This window comes from Jaculus jaculus, chromosome 11 (assembly GCF_020740685.1).
Source record: "Jaculus jaculus isolate mJacJac1 chromosome 11, mJacJac1.mat.Y.cur, whole genome shotgun sequence".
In the NCBI taxonomy this organism is placed as follows: domain Eukaryota; kingdom Metazoa; phylum Chordata; class Mammalia; order Rodentia; family Dipodidae; genus Jaculus; species Jaculus jaculus.
Window position 1 is genome coordinate 79754641 of NC_059112.1, and position 19640 is coordinate 79774280.

The 19640-nt window shown below is 38.2% G+C and overlaps 1 protein-coding gene and 1 long non-coding RNA gene across 10 annotated transcripts in view; one reads left to right on the top strand and one right to left on the bottom strand.

Moving 5' to 3' along the window:
- The window catches only part of Mecom (MDS1 and EVI1 complex locus), an 806791-nt gene that overhangs the window by 295525 nt on the left and 491626 nt on the right, over positions 1-19640 (bottom strand). For all 9 annotated transcript variants that reach the window (XM_045161392.1, XM_045161395.1, XM_045161388.1 and 6 more), the window contains exon 2: positions 9330-9667. In XM_045161392.1, the coding sequence (XP_045017327.1) occupies positions 9330-9620 (291 nt within the window). In that variant the 5' untranslated portion in view covers positions 9621-9667. The remainder of the gene's footprint in view (positions 1-9329; positions 9668-19640) is intronic.
- On the top strand, positions 10743-17978 carry LOC123464439. Its single transcript, XR_006639579.1, has 3 exons — positions 10743-10918; positions 11055-11228; positions 17801-17978. It is a non-coding gene; the product is annotated as an uncharacterized LOC123464439 (long non-coding RNA).

Here is a 19640-nt window from a genome sequence, read left to right on the forward strand (position 1 = left end):
CAGCAACTTGCAAGGAACCCAAAGGTGCTCACCACCCATCATGCATCAGGCTGGCTGAGTCATGAGAAATAAATGCACACATACAGCCTGTGTGTAAGCACAACCTAAGTATAAGCATGGCAGGATTTTAAGGTCTCTAAGAGCTTTCTTGTGTAAATTCCATCTTCTCTTCACCTTGGCTTCAAGAAGAGTGGTAGAGCTTAAAAAGCCATACTAGGTAAATTCATCAACATGATTTAAAATGTTTGCATGCATATGTGTATGTTGTATGGGAGAATAGAAGGTAATATCTCCATGTGTGTGTGGCTGTACATGTGCATGTGTGCATGGAGGTCAGAAGTCAATGTCAGGTGTCTTCCTCGATCACTGCTACACCTTATTCTTTGAGATAGGATCTCTCACTGAAAATCTGAAACTCACTGATTTGGTCAGACTAGCTAGCCAGCAAGGCCCAGTACTGAAGTTGATATGTGATGCTTCCCTGTGTAACCCACATAAAGCTTAGTGCCTTACTTTGGCAGAACTATGAAAAAAATTGTCAACAAGCCCAGCAACTCTTAATCTCTCACCCTACAAATTCAAACAAATAAACTATTTTCCAAAACACCAAAAGGGGACTTCATTTATAATGTCCTGAAAAATTAAATATGCTTTCCTAATATATTTATGTCATTCCTTTTCTTATTTTCTCAGTATCCGCACATCCCCAGGTACTACTTTCAAGGATTGTCCTCTTGCACACTTTTCCCGTAATCCAGGGAGCTGCATTGTTCTTTTAGACATCTAAAAATTGTGCAAGGCCTGGGGAGATGGCTCAGTGGGTAAAGTGCTTGCAGTGTAAACATGAGGGCCTGAGTCTGGATTCCTACCACCCATGTATAATGCCAGGAGTAGCAGTGGTTGCCTGTCATTCCAGCACTGGGGAGGCAGAGAAAGGAGTTGGCACATGCTTCTGGAGTTCGTTTGCAGTGACTAGAGGCCTTGGCGTGACCATTATCTCTCTCTCTCTATAGATAGATAGATAGATAGATAGATAGATAGATAGATAGATAGATAGATAGACAATATATATATATTTTAATCATGCTAGCTCTTGACCATCTAGTTCTTCTGTAGTTGTCAAAGATAGATGAAATAAAACTTTAACACCAATATATATATATTATATATATATACATACATATATACATATATATAATATATATGCCTTTTTCTATCTGCCTCTCTCTCTCTCTCTCTCAAATAAATAAACACATTAAGTATTTTCATAAAGGGTGTTCAATGTTGCTAATCATCACGTAAATGCAAAGCAAAAACCAAAATGCAATATGACTTTACGCCTATTCGGATGACTGCTGTAAAAAACAAAAGTCAAGGGCTGGAGAGATTACTTAGTGGTTAAGGTGCTTGCCTACAAAGCCAAAGGACCTAGGTTTGTTTCCTCAGGACCCACATAAGTCAGATGCACAAGGTAGCACATGTGTATGGAGTTCATTTGTAGCAGCTGGAGGCCCTGACACACCCATTTTCTATCTGCCTCTCTCTCTCTCTCTCTCTCTCTCTGCTTCTTTCTCTTGCTCTCAAATAACTAAAAGTAAAATAAAGAATAAAAACAGTCAAAATACAATAAGTGTTGGTATGTAAAGAAAAGGGACTCTTTACAATTGTTGGAGGGAATGCAAACTGTCACTCTCATTATGGAAAATAGTATGAAGGTTCTTCAGAAACCTCAAAGCTTTGGAATATATATGCAATGGGATCGTATCCAGTCTTAACAAAAGTGGTAAAGTGCTTCTCTAACATGAATGAGGTTCTGAGTTTGATCCCCAGCACTGCAGGGGAAAGAAAAAGATCTGCCATGTGCAACAACAGAGCATTGTGCTAAATGAATAAAGCAAGTGTAGAAAGACAAAACAAGGTATGATCTCACTTACATGTAGAATCAAAAAAAAAAAAAGACTAGTCAGGCATGGTGGCACACGTCTTTAATCCCACCACTTGGGAGGCAGAGGTAAGAAGATCACCATGAGTTCAAGGCCACCCTGAGACTACATAGTGAATTCCAGGCCAGACTTGGCCAGAGTGAGACCCTACCTTGAAAAACCATACACACACACAAAAAGAAAAGAGATGAATTCAAAGAAATAAAGTAGAAAGGTAGTTCCCAGAAACTAGAAATCGAGGGAAATGAGAAGATATTAGTCAGAAATCACAGACTTGATATTGTCAGATGAATAAATTCTAGATACCTATGAAAAGTTACTGTGTCAAATACTTGAAATTTGTTAAGAAAGTACATCTTAGTTATTTTCATCAGAGAGAGAGAGGGAAAGAGAGACCCCAAAGAGATGTATAACTTTAATTTGTGGAAGTCATTCACAGTATGCGTACATGAAAACATCATAGTGCTTACCTTGTCTCTATATTTTTCACGCCAATAATATTTAAATAAAGCTGAAAGTATAAAAAGCAAAAAAGGAATATAGGACAAATATCTAAAATTTTGGATTAGCCTATTTTTACTATCAAATTTACATTATTGGATTGTCAGTCTCCTAATTGCCATGTTTGTTAGGTATTTTGAGAGTTGCTATTGGTTTCAGCATTTCAGGATAGCACACAGATTGTATTTTTTGTGTGTATATGGGTGAGTTTGTCACAGCACATTTGTAAAGGTCAGAGGATAACATCCAGGTGTCAGTCCTCATCTCCCACATGGTTTGAGACAGGGTATCTCCTGTTCTGACACTATAAATGCCACTTGCTGGCTCCCAAGCTTCTGGAGTCTTCTGACTCCACCTCTGTGGTAGTTTGAATGTATGGCCCATAGACTCTAGTGTTTTTGATTAATCTTACAGCATGAGCCCCTAGCAGGCAGATCTTTGCTGCAGGGTGCATGTCACTGGGGGACCATCTTGGAATCCAGCCCTATTAGGACTATGGAGAGCAGTTGGAGCTCTGGAAGCTCATGCTTGTTAGTGTTGACTTGCTGCAGTTGGATCTATGGAAGTAAGAGGCTTTTCACAACATTGATAAAGTTTCCTCTGGATTTTGTAAGCCGGAAAATAACCTCTTACTCCCATGAGCTGTGTCTGGTTGGATGTTTGTCCTATCAATGAGAAGCAGACAGCAACAACCTACCATTGCCATAGGTGCACTGGGATTGTAAATGCATGTGTTACTTACATTCAGCTTTATGTGTGTTTAAGAAATTGGAACAGGGCTGGAGAGATGGCTTAGTGGTTAAGTGCTTGCCTGTGAAACCTAAGGACCCCAGTTCGAGGCTCCATTCCCCAGGACCCATGTTAGCCAGATGCACAAGGGGGAACACGCGTCTGGAGTTTGTTTGCAGTGGCTGGAAGCCCTGGCATGCCCAGTCTCTATCTGTCACTTTCCCTCTCTCTCTCTCTGTCACTCTCAAATAAATAAATAAAAATGAACAAAAAATATTTTAAAAAAATTTTAAAAAGAAATTGGAATGCCAGTTATCAGACCTGCACAGCAAATGCTTGTTTGTAGCCACTGAATCATTTCCCCCACGCTAGATTGATTGTCTGGTTTGATATCTTAGACACCATTGCACTACACAAAATCAAACCTACCGATGTGAGAACTATTTATTTTAAAATGACATAGGGAGGTATCTTAATTTTAATATTGCATTTCAGGATTACAATAATAAAACAATATATTTTCAAAGCATAGCATTGAAATTATTTAATTTCTGACTCCAGTATAAGATCTTTCCATGATTCCTTTTCTATGTAACAGAACATAAGAGAAATTTATTATATACATTTGTCATTAGCATTCTGTGTATGACTGCAAGAATGACTGAAAGGAAAAAAAGAAAAGCTAAATTTATAGTGGAATTTTTATGCATGTGTTTGTGCATGAAGTATGCATGCATATGACTATGTATGTTCACAGGTAGGTAAGTGCATGTGTGTGTGCACATGCATTTGGGGGCCAGAGGTTGACATTGATTATCTTACTCAATCACTCTCCACCTTATTCTAGAGGCAGTGTTCTTCACTGACCCCAAGCTCACTACGTAAGGCTATGCAAGGTGACCAGCAAGCCCCAGGGATCCACCTGCCTCAACATCTCTGGCATTGGGATTACATGCATTTGCCACAGCACCCCTGGCATTTTATGTGGATGCTGGAGATCTGAACTCAGTTTCTTGTCCTTGTATGCTTTTGCTACTGAAATATCACTCTAGTACCCTATACTCAGAATTCCTAATTCATCACAATAATTTGGAGTGGTTCTGGACATGACAGGGGACTTGGCAACCAGGCACAAAGTAGGCTCATCACCAAATGGCATAGATATGCTTGCAGAGTTCTATGATGGGCAGCAAAAATGATAAGCAAATGTGTTAGATGACAACATTTCACAGAAACCAAACTTTACACTGTTTTTCCAGTGATTTTTCCAATGAATTATGTCATACTGTTTAAATAGCATGCCACTCAAATTATTCTTTGGCATAAAAAGAACTTTATGAATCTCTTCTGAATTCTTGTTTTTGTTGTTAATTAAGAATAGTCAGGGCTTCCTTTTCACATAAAGCCAATAGTCACATAATTAGACCACACTAGAGATACTTGAACTTCTAGGAAACAAGAGGTAGGAGAAAGAGGAATCATGTGTCAGTGTCAATCTCATATACAATTATTGGCCATTGCCTTATGCCATGATCCTATGGTAACTCTGTAGATTTAGCAAGTCATTGATTGTGTAGTCAGCACATGTGTTCCCCGACTTGCTCTGCACTAAGCTCTCATTGCCCAGTGTAGAATCTGATCCAATACCTGTTAGAAAGTGATACACATTATAAATCAGAAAGCCTTGTCACACCCTAATATTATTTTAGAAGTTCCTTTTGGAGCTGGGGAGTGGTTCAATGGGTAAAATGCTGCACAAGCATAAGGATCTGAATTTGATCCCCAGCACCCACTTAAAAGGACTGTGCTTGCCTGTAATCTCAGTGCTGAGCAGAAGGACAAAGGAAGCTCATTGGTAAGCCAATCTAATAAAAAAAAAAAAAATGAGCTCCATGTTCAGTAAGAGACTCTGTCTCAGGGGTGATAATGCACAGGAGTAATAGAGGAGAACACTTGAATATTCCCACTGGCCTCCTTACACATGCACATGAGGCATCTGCTTATGAACACATATGTGCCTACATCACACATGCACACATGCAAAAAAGGTTCCTCTTTATTAGGGCTTGAGAAATTGCTCAGTGGTTAAGGTGCTTGCATGCAAAGTCTAATGACCTGCGTTAGATTCCCCAGGTTAGATTCCCACATAAAGCCAGATATATCTAGAGCTCATTTGCAGTGACTAAAGGCCCTAGTGGATCCTCTCCCGCTCTTGCTCCCTCTCCCCCCCCCCGGAAAATAACTAAATAAATAAGATAATTTAAAAGTTCTTTATTAAATAAATACTGGTTTGAGAGAAAATGGTGCTTATGATATCTATATCTTATGATTGTATATTTTCCCTAACCATATATTTTAGCCATAATCATATTTTTTTTAAATCCGATTTCTCTAAAATGCAAACTTACAGGATTCCCCAAAGTATCTTACTTGGAAAATATATATAACTTTAAAATAATTACCAAAGGGCTGGAGATATAGCTCAGTTACAGAACACTTGCTCACCCTGGGCAATGGGCTAGATTCAATTCCTGGCAATAGATGCTATCTGCAAACCAAAAGGAGAGCCACAAAAAAAGGTTGTAGCCAGGATTTTGGTTTTTAGTCTTTAGTCTCCAGACTTATGGGGGGAAAACTTTTGTTGTTTAAGCCACCCACCCTATGATAGCCTGAGCTAAGTAATATAGTCTGCTGATTTAAAAAACAACATGGGCCAGGCATGGTGGCGCATGCTTTTAATCCCAGTACTCGGGAGGCAGAGGTAGGAGGATCACTGTGAGTTCTGGGCCACCTGAGACTACATAGTAAATTCCAGGTCAGCCTGAGTTAGACTGAGACCTTACCTCGAAAGAAAATGGGGTTGGAGATATGACTTAGTGGTGAAAGCATTTCCCATGCAAACATGAGGATCTAAATTAGGATCCCCAGCACTCATATGAAAGCTGGGTGTGATGGTGAATACCTGTAATCCCAGGGCTGGAGAGGTGGAGACAGGAGAATCTCCAGGCTTGATGGCAAATTAATCTAGCTGAATCAATGAGCTCCAGACACATGAGATACACTGTCTCAAAAATATTAATGTGGAGGGCAATTGAGAAAAATACCCAATGCTGACCTATGGCTTCTATAGGTATGCAAGTACATGTTCATGCACAACCAAATACACATATATGTACTCACACATATAAACACACATGCACACTCAAAACACACAAATGCCAAAAGAAAAATAGAAAGATAGGGAAGGAAAAAGAGAGAAAGGGAAAAAGAAAGAAAGAAAGAAAGAAAGAAAGAAAGAAAGAAAGAAAGAAGGAAGGAAGGAAGGAAGGAAGGAAGGAAGGAAGGAAGGAAGGAAGGGAGGAAAGAGAAAATGTTCTGAGCTTTGTATAGCACCACAGAGATTTATACTCCATGATATCTGCCCCAACTATACTAGGACAGTGTTATTTTAAAGCTCTCAAAGAAATCTTGCTCTATCAGGTACTCTAAGCAAGCATGTGGATACTGCACAATGTTAAAAATTCTTCAGTGAATGGCATCCCCAGTGTCACTGAAACAAAATTTAAGCAACACTAAATTCTGATTAGGAAGGTTACAGATAATATCATGGTAGAGGCACACCGGAAGAATGAACAAAAAACCTCTAAAGATTAGGAAGAAAATGGACTCCTAAGTAGAGAGAACAGTGCATATGTGAAGAAAGGGGGGATTTGAGAGAAAACAGGAACCATAAATTCCTCATGGGTTGGTGTGGAAGCAAGTCCAGTCAAGAGTTATGTTTTTGTGTTGAACAACTAGAGTAGATGGTAATGTCATCTATTGAAATAAATGCCCCAGAAGAGAAGCTGATTAGAGAACAGAGAACAAAGGCAGTGCTTGGGACAGTATAAAGTTGCTCAGTTACAACAGGCCAAGTTTCTGCAGTGGAAACATTTAATATGGGATCTGATGCATAGTAGACATTCAATAATTGCTTGCCAAATATGGATTTCCTCATTCAAGTTTGCACTTAAGGACGATTTAAGAGTTTTTTTTTTTTCTCCTTCAGTTCATTAACTTAAAAATGAAGTTATATCAAAAATAAAGGTCACAGTAGTTAGATCACAATTACCAATCTAACCAGATAAGAAGAAGGGAATGAGTAACAAATATTTATATATATATAAAACAATGAAAAAATGAGCATAAAAAAGTGGAGTAAGATGCTTTGTGAAAGCGTCTTTGTTCATTGCAAATGGCTTTTGTATTAACTAGGGTAACATTTAAAAAGAAAAAGAACTGGAGCCAGGAACTCAACTGTTCCTCCACAGGTAAGATTTACCAAAATCACAAACAGACTTTTCAATGGTTTTGGTCTTACACTCCCACAGAAGACAACTCACTCTCAAATATGAAAGTGAATATTAAAATGATGGAGAGCACTGCAGAATTAGCCATCAACTGAATTTTTGAAGGACACAAAGAGAATGTCTGACCTTCAGCCAAAAAGTCATGAGCTATTTTACAAAGGCATCTTGAATTCCAAGCAATAAAAAGCAGCTCAGTTTTGACATAATGAAAGAAATCGTTTTATATCACTTAAAGTAAATATTTGCTCATGTATATATTGAAGATATTTTACTCCAAGGAGAAAAATATAATTATTTTTAAATTTCCTCTAAATGCAGAATTCTCCCCAGGCTCATCCCCCAATCCACAGGCATTATGTTTAAAGAGGCACAGTCCTGCACTTACCCACCCTGTAATTGCAAACTGATCCCATGATTATGCCTCGGTTTATTCCTAACTTTCTGCATAATCTTGACCAGAGCTGCACTTGTTGTCTAACTCTGGAGCTTTTGTAATAAAAGTTTAATGAGTTACTTATTATTAGAATGTTTACAGCCATTATTTTAAGGTGAACAATAATGACGTAAAGTTCATACGCATTTGGTTTTAAATGTATTCAACTCACATATCAGCAATGCTACAGTGATTTTGAAAAACTCTCTTATCAATACACATGTCTAAAAGCAGTTTCACTGAAGTGCACCTTTACTGAGGCCATAGCCCGGAACAGAACCAAGGAAGGTGTTCTCACTGACAATCATGCTAAATTCAGACCTCAGTTTTTGGCATTTCAGAACTTGAACAAGAATTGGTTATATCATGGAAGTTTGAACAGAGTTTACAAGGAAACCTGCATAAGGTAAGAGGACAAAAAGTTGAAATTACGTCCTGAAGGCATTTCATATTTATTTCCACTGAAAATCTAATCAGATATTCTATTAATGGTCATAAATATTAAGAGGACATACCAAAATAAATCTAGTTTATCTGATTTCTGTCTAAGTGAAATACTTTGAAACTAAAGGTCCATCACATCTCCAACAACATTTTTTAGCTATGTATAAGTTGCCTACAAGTTTTCAGATACAGTCCATATGTTTCAGAAATTATTATGTTATGATTTAAGCACAGAAATTTTCAAATTACAAAAATAAGACAAACATGATGATGCACACCTATACACACAGCACTCAAGAGGCTGAGGCAGGAGAATCGAGAGTTCCAAGCCAGCTTGGTCTAATATAAACCCTGTCTCTCTAAAAAATAAAACTAAAAACACATTGTATATGTATATACATCATATATAGTGCATCTATACAAAAATTATAAACTCAGAAGAATAGTGCAATACTTGTACTTATTGAAATAAAAGTAATTTAAATATTATAAGCAATGACTTCTAATTGTTAAATATTGCCAGATGGATTCTATGAAAAGTATGGCTGAGACCAGTGACTAATTTTTATACTCATTTTGTGCTTTCATTTTAATGAATGTACTATTTATTAGCTCAATATAATTATGTTTGTTTGCCAATGTCACATGCTGTTTAAGATGGCTGGATATAAAGTTTCAAAATTGGATATCTAGAACCGTATTTTCTTGATGATTCTTTAACCATTCTTAGTCAAGTTGAGTTTGCTTTTATTATGCTATCCCTTTAAAAGCACATTATTTATTTTTTAACAAAAATTGAGGTTGTAAAGGAGTTCATTCTTGTAGATCTATTTGAAGACACTGCAACAAATGCAGCAAACTTGTTATGAAAATTTCCTAATTAATCTCTTCTTTACAGGTCTAACTATCTATGTATGTCAACATTCTTACCTCCCATCCATAACTGGGGTCTTTCAGGTCTGACCTCTGTTCTCCCACATAAGGTCCAAACTTTTCACCTATTTCAATCTTCCTTTTCGTCCATATTCCTAGTCCTGCTCCAGGCATATTTGACTCACGAAGCTCAAATTCGGCAGGAATGGGGATGTCATCAGGGATGTAGATTGGGGCTTTGTAAGGAGAGCCCTCCTTGGGAGTGAATGCTTCGCTAGATGCAGCTGGAGAGTGTGGCTCTTGAATATTGAGGGATGGAGTGCTGCCTTCCCCATCTGCATCTGGCATTTCCTCCAAGGGTATATCAGGGTAGTTGCTGTATGAACACTCATTACCTGGAAATAAATAAGAACTTCATGAATTCCTACTGATACACAGAGAAAAATTCCCGAAAATACAATCACCTTATTAAGTTGTTTCCCTTTGCAAGCTAAATAGAGAAGATCATTGTTACAGTGTGACTTGGGCTGGGGAGATGGCTCACTTGGTAAACTGCTTTCTGCACAGTCATGAGGGCCTGAGTTTGGATCTCCAGAACCCACATAAAAGCCGGATGTAGTGGTGTGCAGCTATATTCACAGTACTGACTGAAGAGGTGGAGACAGAAGGATCCTGGGGGCTTCATAGCTAGTCTATCCAAATTAGTAATCTCCAGGTTCAATGAGAGAATTTATCCCCCCAAAATAAGAAGACCAAATGTTGATCACTGGCCTCCACAAGCATATGTACACATATGTGCCTGTGCAGCCCCCAACATGCACCTACATAAATATGCACATGCACATACCACCTACACATACACAAAATGTGTCTAATTAAAATCTCTATTATTCATAGGCTGAATATATTATGGTTTCTAGTTTCTCTGTGGTGAATTCATCAATCAAATGTACTAACCCTCAGCTGTCAATACTTTTCATGGGCCAGGTCCACCCATTATCCATCTTGGAAGTCATTCATAGCCTCATTATTAGTATAAATAAAATAGGAATAAAGCAGATACATGTGTAACTACAACCCTCAGGCACCCTATTGGGCACTCCCAGCATTATATACCTTATTAGAATGTTGTTATCAATCAATGGTATCTTGAAATAATGCAGAAGATCACAAAGGATTTCAAAGACTACCAGGTGAAACAAAGCCTGAATTCATGTTGCAGAATTATTTGTTGGAACATTAATTTGTTTGTCTTTCCTCAATATTTCCGTTGTTATTTCAAATACACCACCAAGTCCTGGCTATTTCCTCACCTCAGTAACTTATACTCAGCATAAAGCCAAAGCTACTCAAAACTAAAGAATTTATAATGGCCAAAATCATTTTTTTTTTTTATTAAATGGATTTCCCACAGGTTAAAAGAAAGTCCAGGTGCCTTGTTTCACCAAAAAGAGGAAAAAAAATCCTCTAGACTAGGAAGTGAGAGAGATCAGAAGGCCTTGACATGGAAACGTATCCCAGAGACGTGGTGAGACATTGGAGGGACAGCAAAACAGAATGAGAAAGAGTCTGGGCATTATATACACTGGAGCCAAGGATTTTCTAAAGCAGCACAGCACCATACTGGAAGTTCATGACCGTGCCATGTGAGTCCTCATGATCTTCATGAAATGTATTTAGAGAACTTGGGTGGGTGGAGGGGGGATGAGAGTAGAAAGATTAATAGCTAGACTTAAATTTCCCAATTTCTCTAAGCAAATAATCATGTTCTTTGTCCACTAGGATTATGAACTAAAAATCATAAATACCCAACTCATTTGATTTACAAAACTTCAAGGCAAAAATGAAGAAAACTGGGTAAAAAGAATAAGGATTCAGATTTTAGTCATAACCATGCAAAGGTAAAATAGGTTATCTCCAGTACCCGTTGCTGTTTCCAGTTAGAACCATGCAAAGGTAAGATGGGCTATCTCCAGTTCCATGACAGGGCTCCAATGTAGCCTTGTGGGGATGACATGGAGGTGTTTCAGCCTCAGGTTGTCACTACATGACTATACACCAAAAATTAACCTTAAGGATCACACCAAACATTGTTGTAGGAATTATTAAACTCTGCCAAGACAACATACTGGGATACTAGTTAGAAGACATGAGTCCTATTAGTAAGTATTTCCCTGATTTATTATAGAAATTAACTAAACATTCATGAACAACTTTCCATCAGGCACTGACCCCTGCCTCTTCAAATTTTATGAAGTACACATTGATGGCAAAATGCAAGGCTATCTTCTACCTAGGGAGTAGTGGATGTTAGTTTAAACATTGAAATAGGGCTAGAGGAATGGCTTAGCAGGTAAGGCATTTGCCCACAAAGCCAAAGGACCCAGGTTTGATTCCCCAGGACCCATGTTAGCCAGATGCATAAGGGGGCACATGTGTCTGGAGTTGGTTTGCAGTGACTGGAGGTCTTGGCATGCTCGCTCTTTCTCTCTCTCTCTCTCTCTCAAATAAATAAATAAAAATAAAATATAAACATTGAAATAGTGCCATCTCAACCAAGCATATGAAAGAACTCCAGGACTCAACTATGGATTCATTACATAGGTTCTCAACATACAAGTTCATTGCCATTCAAGGTCAGCACATCCAAAATCATAAGCATTATGATTTTCCTTCAAATCATTTATTTTGCCTATTTCCCCTATTTCATTAATAATTATATCTTTCCCCTAATTATCCATGTTTGGGGCTTCAACATAACATGGAAAATTGACCTCCTGTAGTTTACAGTCTATTTGTTCAATAAACGTTGTCCGTTCTTGCAATGTCATTACCTTCATCTTATTCTTTCACCCACATTTTCACACCTGAATTTTCGAATGGTCCTCTTCTTGGGTCTCCAGACCACCTGCCTCTTTCCAATGTCCCTCAACACTGAGTCTACACAATTTGCCTTCCTGCCACACCTTTTTCCCTTTCCATCAGACTCTAATAACTCCCAGTATCCTGAGGTAAAGTGCAAACTTTCTGGCTTGGTGAAATCTCTCAGTTTGAAGTCATTTCTCTGATTCTTAGTACTAATCGATAAGAGTGCCAGGGCCACAATCTGATTCTAGTATCCTAAACTCAGTGAGCAGCTATTCCTGTCTGGCTCTACCCATCTGAACTCTCCTGATCCACTTATCTTCTAAGTGCTCTTTCAAGTTCCAAGTTGTTCCTTCACCATACCAGTTAACACAAGGATGGCCTTTTCTTTAATTCTTACATGATTTCACATCTTGGTTTGGCAATCAAATGGCATGCATTGCTGCTTAGAGTTTTATAGGTAGGGTTGTTATAATCCTAACTAGGAAATAGACCCTTGGAAAGTTAGGTGTTAGAATTCTCACTTCTTAGGAATTTGTCAAGTGACCTGTGCATGGGTGTTTAATGATTACTTGTAAAATAGATAATTAATCCTATATATAATTGTATTTAACCATTATGCCAAATCAATGTTCTCCTACCAAATATAGAAATCTACTTTGATCCTGAAAACTACCTTTAAAACACAAAAGTAGAGCAGAACAGATTTGAAACTTTTTGTCCATTCCTAACATCAGAACAAACTATTTAACAATGTCTCAGAGAAATACATTTCAGAGTACAAAAATAACACTTCAAAAATCCTCACTAGTTTTATCTTTCAAGATTTTTGTACTTCAATCTAATATTCAAGTGTTCATTGCCGGTCTTGGTAGAATAAAAACCATCTCTAAAGCCAGACATGGTAACAAAGTCCTGTAGCTCCAGCTTCTTGGGGGTCTGAGGCAGGAACATGCCTTGAGTTCCAGAGTTTGAGACCAGCCTGGGAAATGCAATAGGACCCTGCCTCAGAAAATAAATTAATAACAATAATTGCATAATTAAAATTAAAATAAAGACATTTCTCTGGAATTGTAACATTCAAGTGCCACAAATGTAAAGTTACATCAAAACTTCTTAAAGAGATTTTATTATTGCCCATTGTATTTTTTCTTGAGAAATACTACAAATTAGAAAACACAACACAATTTATAAACTTGTCCAATCAAGAAGCAGAAAATATAAAAGTGCTCAAATAAATACAATAACATTATTTCAAGAATCATCTATACAAAGTCAATAAAGTTTCTTTTTGTTCCTTCAAAGAGTTAAATCAGTCATACTACCAGGTTCAAGAAAGTGATCTCAATTTTTATAAAAGGATAAAGACAATATATCTGTGCCCTACTACAGGTATCACAACTCCACAAACTCTCCAATGCATAATCAAAACGAGTCCATTTAGGCTCCACTTCCTAGACAGGCAAAATATATGTGCCCTCTACCTGATGCATAAGAGTATTTGAATTTAACTTGAAAATGCAATTCTGCTTTCAATGACAAAAAAATAATTAATCTTTAAAAACAAATTATATAGCTTAAGCAAAGTCAGGAGATGTCCCTAGTCCTATTCGCCCACATGTAGGCATTCATGTGTAGGCAGGTCCAGGCAATTTGTCTTCAAGCCACCATGCAATCAGTATCAGCCAAATTAAATTTTAAAAAGGGCTGTGATGATAAAAATGAAAACATAAAACTGCTGACTTTTACCTATCACAACATGTAATCAAGGCTGGAGAGATGGCTTAGCAGTTAACGTGCTTGCCTGCAAAGCCAAAAGACCCATGTTCAATTCCTCAGGACCCACATAAGCCAGATGCATAAGGTGGTACATGTATCTGGAGTTCGTTTCCTGAGGCTGAAGGCCCTGGCACACACACATGCGCTCTCTCTCTCTCTCTCTCTCTCTCTCTCTCTCTCTCTCTTTCTCTCTCTCTTTCTCTGTCTGCCTCTTTCTCTCTCTCTCTTAAATAAGTAAGTATTTTTGTACAATGCAGAAATACTTCCTTGTAATCTAGCTCTATTAAATTTTCAAGAGAAAATGCAGTTTATCACACCATGTAGAATATTTGCATAAGTCAAAATAAACTAATGCTTCTCCACGTGCATTACTCAAGAAACTATCCAAAAAAGCTGCTAAAACATTTTCATCTAAATGACAAGCAGCCTCACTATCATATCTCCATTAAAGTTCTATTATTGGAAGAAAATTGGGAGATCTATTCCCTTCGCTATAGCTATAGTTATAATTAAAGCATTTCTCACATATCACCCTGATAGACTGGGCACATTTACAATAGGTAAGTATCAGGTAGACATGCTACATACATCAGTGGTCCCACAAAGATAAATAACCCTTGTAACTACTTGGAGCTGAGCTGCCTGCTACTTATAATTTGCTCCATGCATCCTCGAGGCGTGTCATTCACTGAGTGAGGACAGCAAGACAAGCTTATTGTTGGATTTGAAGCAAATGGTTTGGGAAATGCCATTGGCAATCAATCTCTTCAATTTTTCTTTTAAATTGGGGAGGAAATTTCTTTGGGGGCAGGGACTCACTGTAACCCAGGCTAACCTGGAATTTACTCCCTATTCCAAATTGTTCTCAAACTTACTGCAATCCTCCTACCTCGGCCTCTGGAGTTCTAGGATTAGAAGCATGGGCCACCACACCCGGCTCAGTTCAAATTTTTTAAGTATTCTAATATCCCTAGAGACCAAGCAACAGCCCACACTTCAATTAGATTACATTTACTTCCATGACTGTTGGAATAACTAATACAGGCTTCCCCTTGAGAAATTTCATTTTGAAAGCATCAGAATATGCAAAGGGAAAATCCCAGAAAGGAACATCAATACTGACTCCCATTGCTGCATCTGTATTTTCCCATTTCACACTCACTAGAACATAGTGAGAAAAAGGGAAGAAAATAATTTTCCAGGGCTGGAGGGATGGCTTAGCCATTAAGGTACTTGCCTGCAAAGCTAAAGGACCCAGGTTCAATTCCCTAAGACCCACACGAGCCAAATGCGCAAGGGGGCACACACGTCTGGTATTTGTTTGCAGCAGCTGGCAGCCCTGGCATGCCCATTCTCTCTCTATGTGCCTATCTCTCTCTCTCATAAATAAATACATTTAAAAATATAAAAAAGCAATTATTCATTTTGTAGATAAAGAGCCTCATGGTGAAAGATACTAAAGGAGATAATCATAGTAGGCTGATACAAATTCACTGTTCAAACCCAGGCTTCCCTTTCACTCTTAGACCATTTTTTCTTTAACATTTTTATTTATTTACTCATTTTATTTGAGAGAAAGAGAGAGAGAGAGAGAGAGAGAGAGAGAGACAGAGAAGGGGCATGCCAGGGCCTTTGGCCACTGCAAATGAACTCCAGACACATATGCCACTTTGTGTAGCTGGCTTACGTGGGTCCTGGGACTAGAACTTGGGTCCTTTGGCTTTGCAGGCTAGTGCCTTAACCACTAAGCCATCCCTCCAGCCCCATATTTTCTTTAAAGATAATGTTTCAAAGTTTGGATCACCGAAGTATGGTCATTTTTGGGAAAAAGTTGTTGATCAGCTTTCTTACTTGGTACTTCAGTGTGAGAAAATGAAATTTACATAGATTTTCTTTTTGTTCTTTCCTTTCTTTCTTTTTGCTATTTCTTAACCTGCATGTAACTGCCACAGAGTATTCCACTGTAGGAAACTATAATAAGTGAACTATTGCTGTAGTATTTGTGTTGCTTTTAACTTTTTGATATACCAGTTATCACTGAAGTAAGCATTCTCAAAACCCACTACAACTAGTGGTTCATGCCTATAATCACATCACCTGGGAGACTGGGGTAAGAAGGTCTCTGAGTTTGTGACCAGCCTGAGCTATACAGTGAATTCCAGGCCAGTTTAGGCTACAGTGAGACCCCACCTCAGAAAAAAAAAAAGCATCTAATAAAAATATTCATTCATTTTTATTTGCTTAGATAAGATTTCCTTTAAAGTGACAAAACCTAGTACTGGCAGATTAGTTCTCCAAAAGCACCTGCAAATTATACTGGCACAGGTCATTATCTTCTTCATCTTTATTGACAGGGAAATTTATATATCAAATGTTGCTTTAATGCATATAGCAATTATTAATAAGAATAAATATTTTTTCACACATTTTTCTTTTGCTAATTCTTCATTATCTTGTCCACTTTTAGTTGGGCAATATTTACTAATTATACATAAATTAGCTTTTTTTTAAAATTTAATTTATTAGTTTTCTTTTCAGTAAATACAGGCAGTTTGGTACCATTATTTAGGCTCATCTGTGATCTACCCCTTCCCATTAGACCCTCCTTGTTAATGAAAATGGGTCGTGCATTTGATGCAGGTTTTATTCATTTTTTTCTGTAGATAATGTCTTCCTTCAAATATTAATGGATTTTATTTTAGCTTTTGTGGAAATGAGTCAAATTTTCCTTTGTAATTTTTACATTTTTCTTAGAAAGTCCTTCCACATTCTGAGATGGCAGTAAAGATCCTCTTGTATTTTCTTTGAGTTTCGTAGCTGTTTTCCTACCAACCTTGGATTACCAGTGATTTACTGCTGAGTGAAAAGCAGAGAAAAATGATTTCATTTATTTGAGCTCCCGTGAACAGCAGACTAGAAAAAAAAAAAGCCATTCACTCATAATTCTTTGGTTCTTATTTGCAAGGCTGGCCTAAAATGCCTTCTCTTTCTGTGGTTTTTATATAACTCATCATTTGTTTCTTTTGGCTTCTCTGCATAGTTTAACTGAAAATCTGGGCAGATGCCATTCAAAACCCTGCATTGCACCATTATTAGCAGTTCACACCCATTATGACACTTATCACTCAGTATCATCATTAGCAATAATAACATAAATAATTTTCCTTTCTACCTTCCACATTGATAGAAACTACTTGGCAATGGAATAGTGGAATAGTAGTATCAATATTTAAAGCACATAGATGTAGTTTAGCTATAAGGTGCAGTCATCAAACAAATCAGATTCAACTGCACATATGCATGTAATATACTCATCTATGTGTAATGTGCAACTGCATGTGTGTGCACACACGTGTGTGGTGCTCAACAGCGCTCTAATCTTAAAAATTGGCTGAGACAGAAACATGATTTGAGATCCCAGGCAGACTGGTTGAGATCATAACTACATACATAAAACAACTGCCAAGAGGAACCCAACTAGGGAATTGAACAGATTAGGTAACTCAGAAATTTAGACATTTCCCCCCATTATGTTCCTCGGTGCAGTTTTGTAATAAAAACACGAGCAAACTTCAAAGGAAGCTCTGTAGTAAAGGTTAATTGCTACTAAAGGAGAGGGTGGGCCCAAGCGCCAGTACTTTGTGCCCAGTTCGAAAGCAGACAGGAAGGATTACACGTGGCTGAGCACAGAGGATGTGTGCCCTGCTTCAGGAGAGGAGGCTCAGCCAAACCTCAGAGCCCCACCAGGGACCTCCTGGGAGGACAGGAGTGCATGAGCATTAGTCTATAAGCCCGTGCCCGTTTCCCAGAGGGCAGGGCAGGGAAGGGAAGACATCAATTTCCTTCCAAACTTAACACCGGACATGCTCTTCTTCCCTCCTTAGATAATTCCAGAGTGGTGAAAGAGGCCTGTCTGTGAGAAAGCAGAGGACTTTGGGGGCCAGTTCTCCACTAGCAACACGTGCTGATTTGGGAGAAAAGGGTGGAGCCCAAGTAATGCCAGATGCACAAACAGAACAAAGAAGGAGGCTATGAACTGACCAGCAAAGTATTCTGTGAGAGTGGGCCCAAGATAATGAAATTTAAGATCCCAATGAAATGAAGAAAGGAAAGTAATAAAAGTAAGAGAAATGAATTTCCAGAACACTGTCATAAGCTGTGAAGGACTGCACAAGGGTCCAGAGGCATGGGCTCAGAAAACAGAAATACCTAATAGAATGAGAAGCCTCTGGTAGATATAGTCTTCAACATGCCCTGTCTCGAAGGAACATTTAGGTCCTGGACTCCATTGGTAGAATCCATGTTTCTTGTCTCTTGTGAACTAGCCTATCAACATGGCTTGGCCTGTGGAGTTTTGTTAGTGGTCCTTGAAGCTTCCTTGCACTTTCAGTATCTGCTGCTTCCCTGTGCCACAGGAGCTATTCCATCTCTCCCTTCTGGACCTCTCCCTGTCAACCTCACAGAGCTTCCCAAAAACATTTTTAAGAAGTTTCATTTATATGCCATCAGAATGGAGTAAGTAGGGAAAGATCACAGAGGAACATCATATGAATTGAAAATAAAGGGCTAAAACAATGAACAAATATGTATTTTTTGTTGTAGAATCATGGTATGCCTCTTACCTGTCCTGTGGCTTTTAAATCTGGCTAAAAGTTGTTTTTTTGTTTTTTTTTTCCCACTGCCCTAGGAACTCCACAGACATTTCACTGAACAAGTATGATTACAGAATTAAACTGGTAGATCCTAAACTATTATGAATGGGCTTGGCCACTTCCAGGAATTTCTCTTCAGAAATGTTGCTAAGCCTTTTTTTTTTTTTTAATGGGTATGGAAAGAAATTGTTAGAAAATTCATAGTCGAGGTACAAGTTCAGAGCTTTTTGGCATCTAGTTTCAGAATTCAAGACAACCAAAATAAAGACATTAAAGTACTTTAAGTACATGAAAAACCTGACCAGATTAATGTTTGGCTTTTTCTGTTGGTAAGTAGTCATGATCCCAATTCACACGAGAGGCCAGGTAGAAACAAGACATCACACAGCAGGCAGTGTTCCTTTTACATGGCAATCATGCACAAAGACGTTTCCTAGCAATACAGATTTTTAAGTCATTTTTGGCAACCTCTGACCTGATGGGTTGTTTTTTGTTTTTTTTTTTTTTGTAAACTTTCTAGATCCCTAAAGTGATTTTCCTTCAGATTCATTTTAAGTAAAAGAGAAATATCCTGTATTTACATCACAGCAGACTGGGAGGTTACTCCTCAGGCATCTGAAATGAGCCCAGTACAGCCTTTCAGTATTCACGCCATATCTACAGTAATTATTTGCCAGCATATCTAAAAGAAGGCAGGCATTTCCTGTTGCACACAAATGGGACACTCTTATCTAAATTACTGTTTAAACAGGTATTTAAGAAAAGACTATCAGACGCAGGAATTTACTGATGACGGAACACATTAGCTTAGGGCTGGACACATTCGTTGAGGACTAGCCATTGTCAAGAGAGGAAGTGTCTCAGCATGAGGAAGGTACAGAGAATATTTTACAACTCCCGTATGGGTCAAGATGGAGGATCATAAACTGTGCCACTTTTTCTTGGGAATGCAGTTGTGGCAAAAGCCATGGCCTGGCGGTCTATTCTGGCCATGCCTCTGAACTCTGAAGTCACACTGAGACGCAAAGCTTGAGAGCCACAGCTCTTTGGATACCCTCTTTCCAATGCATAA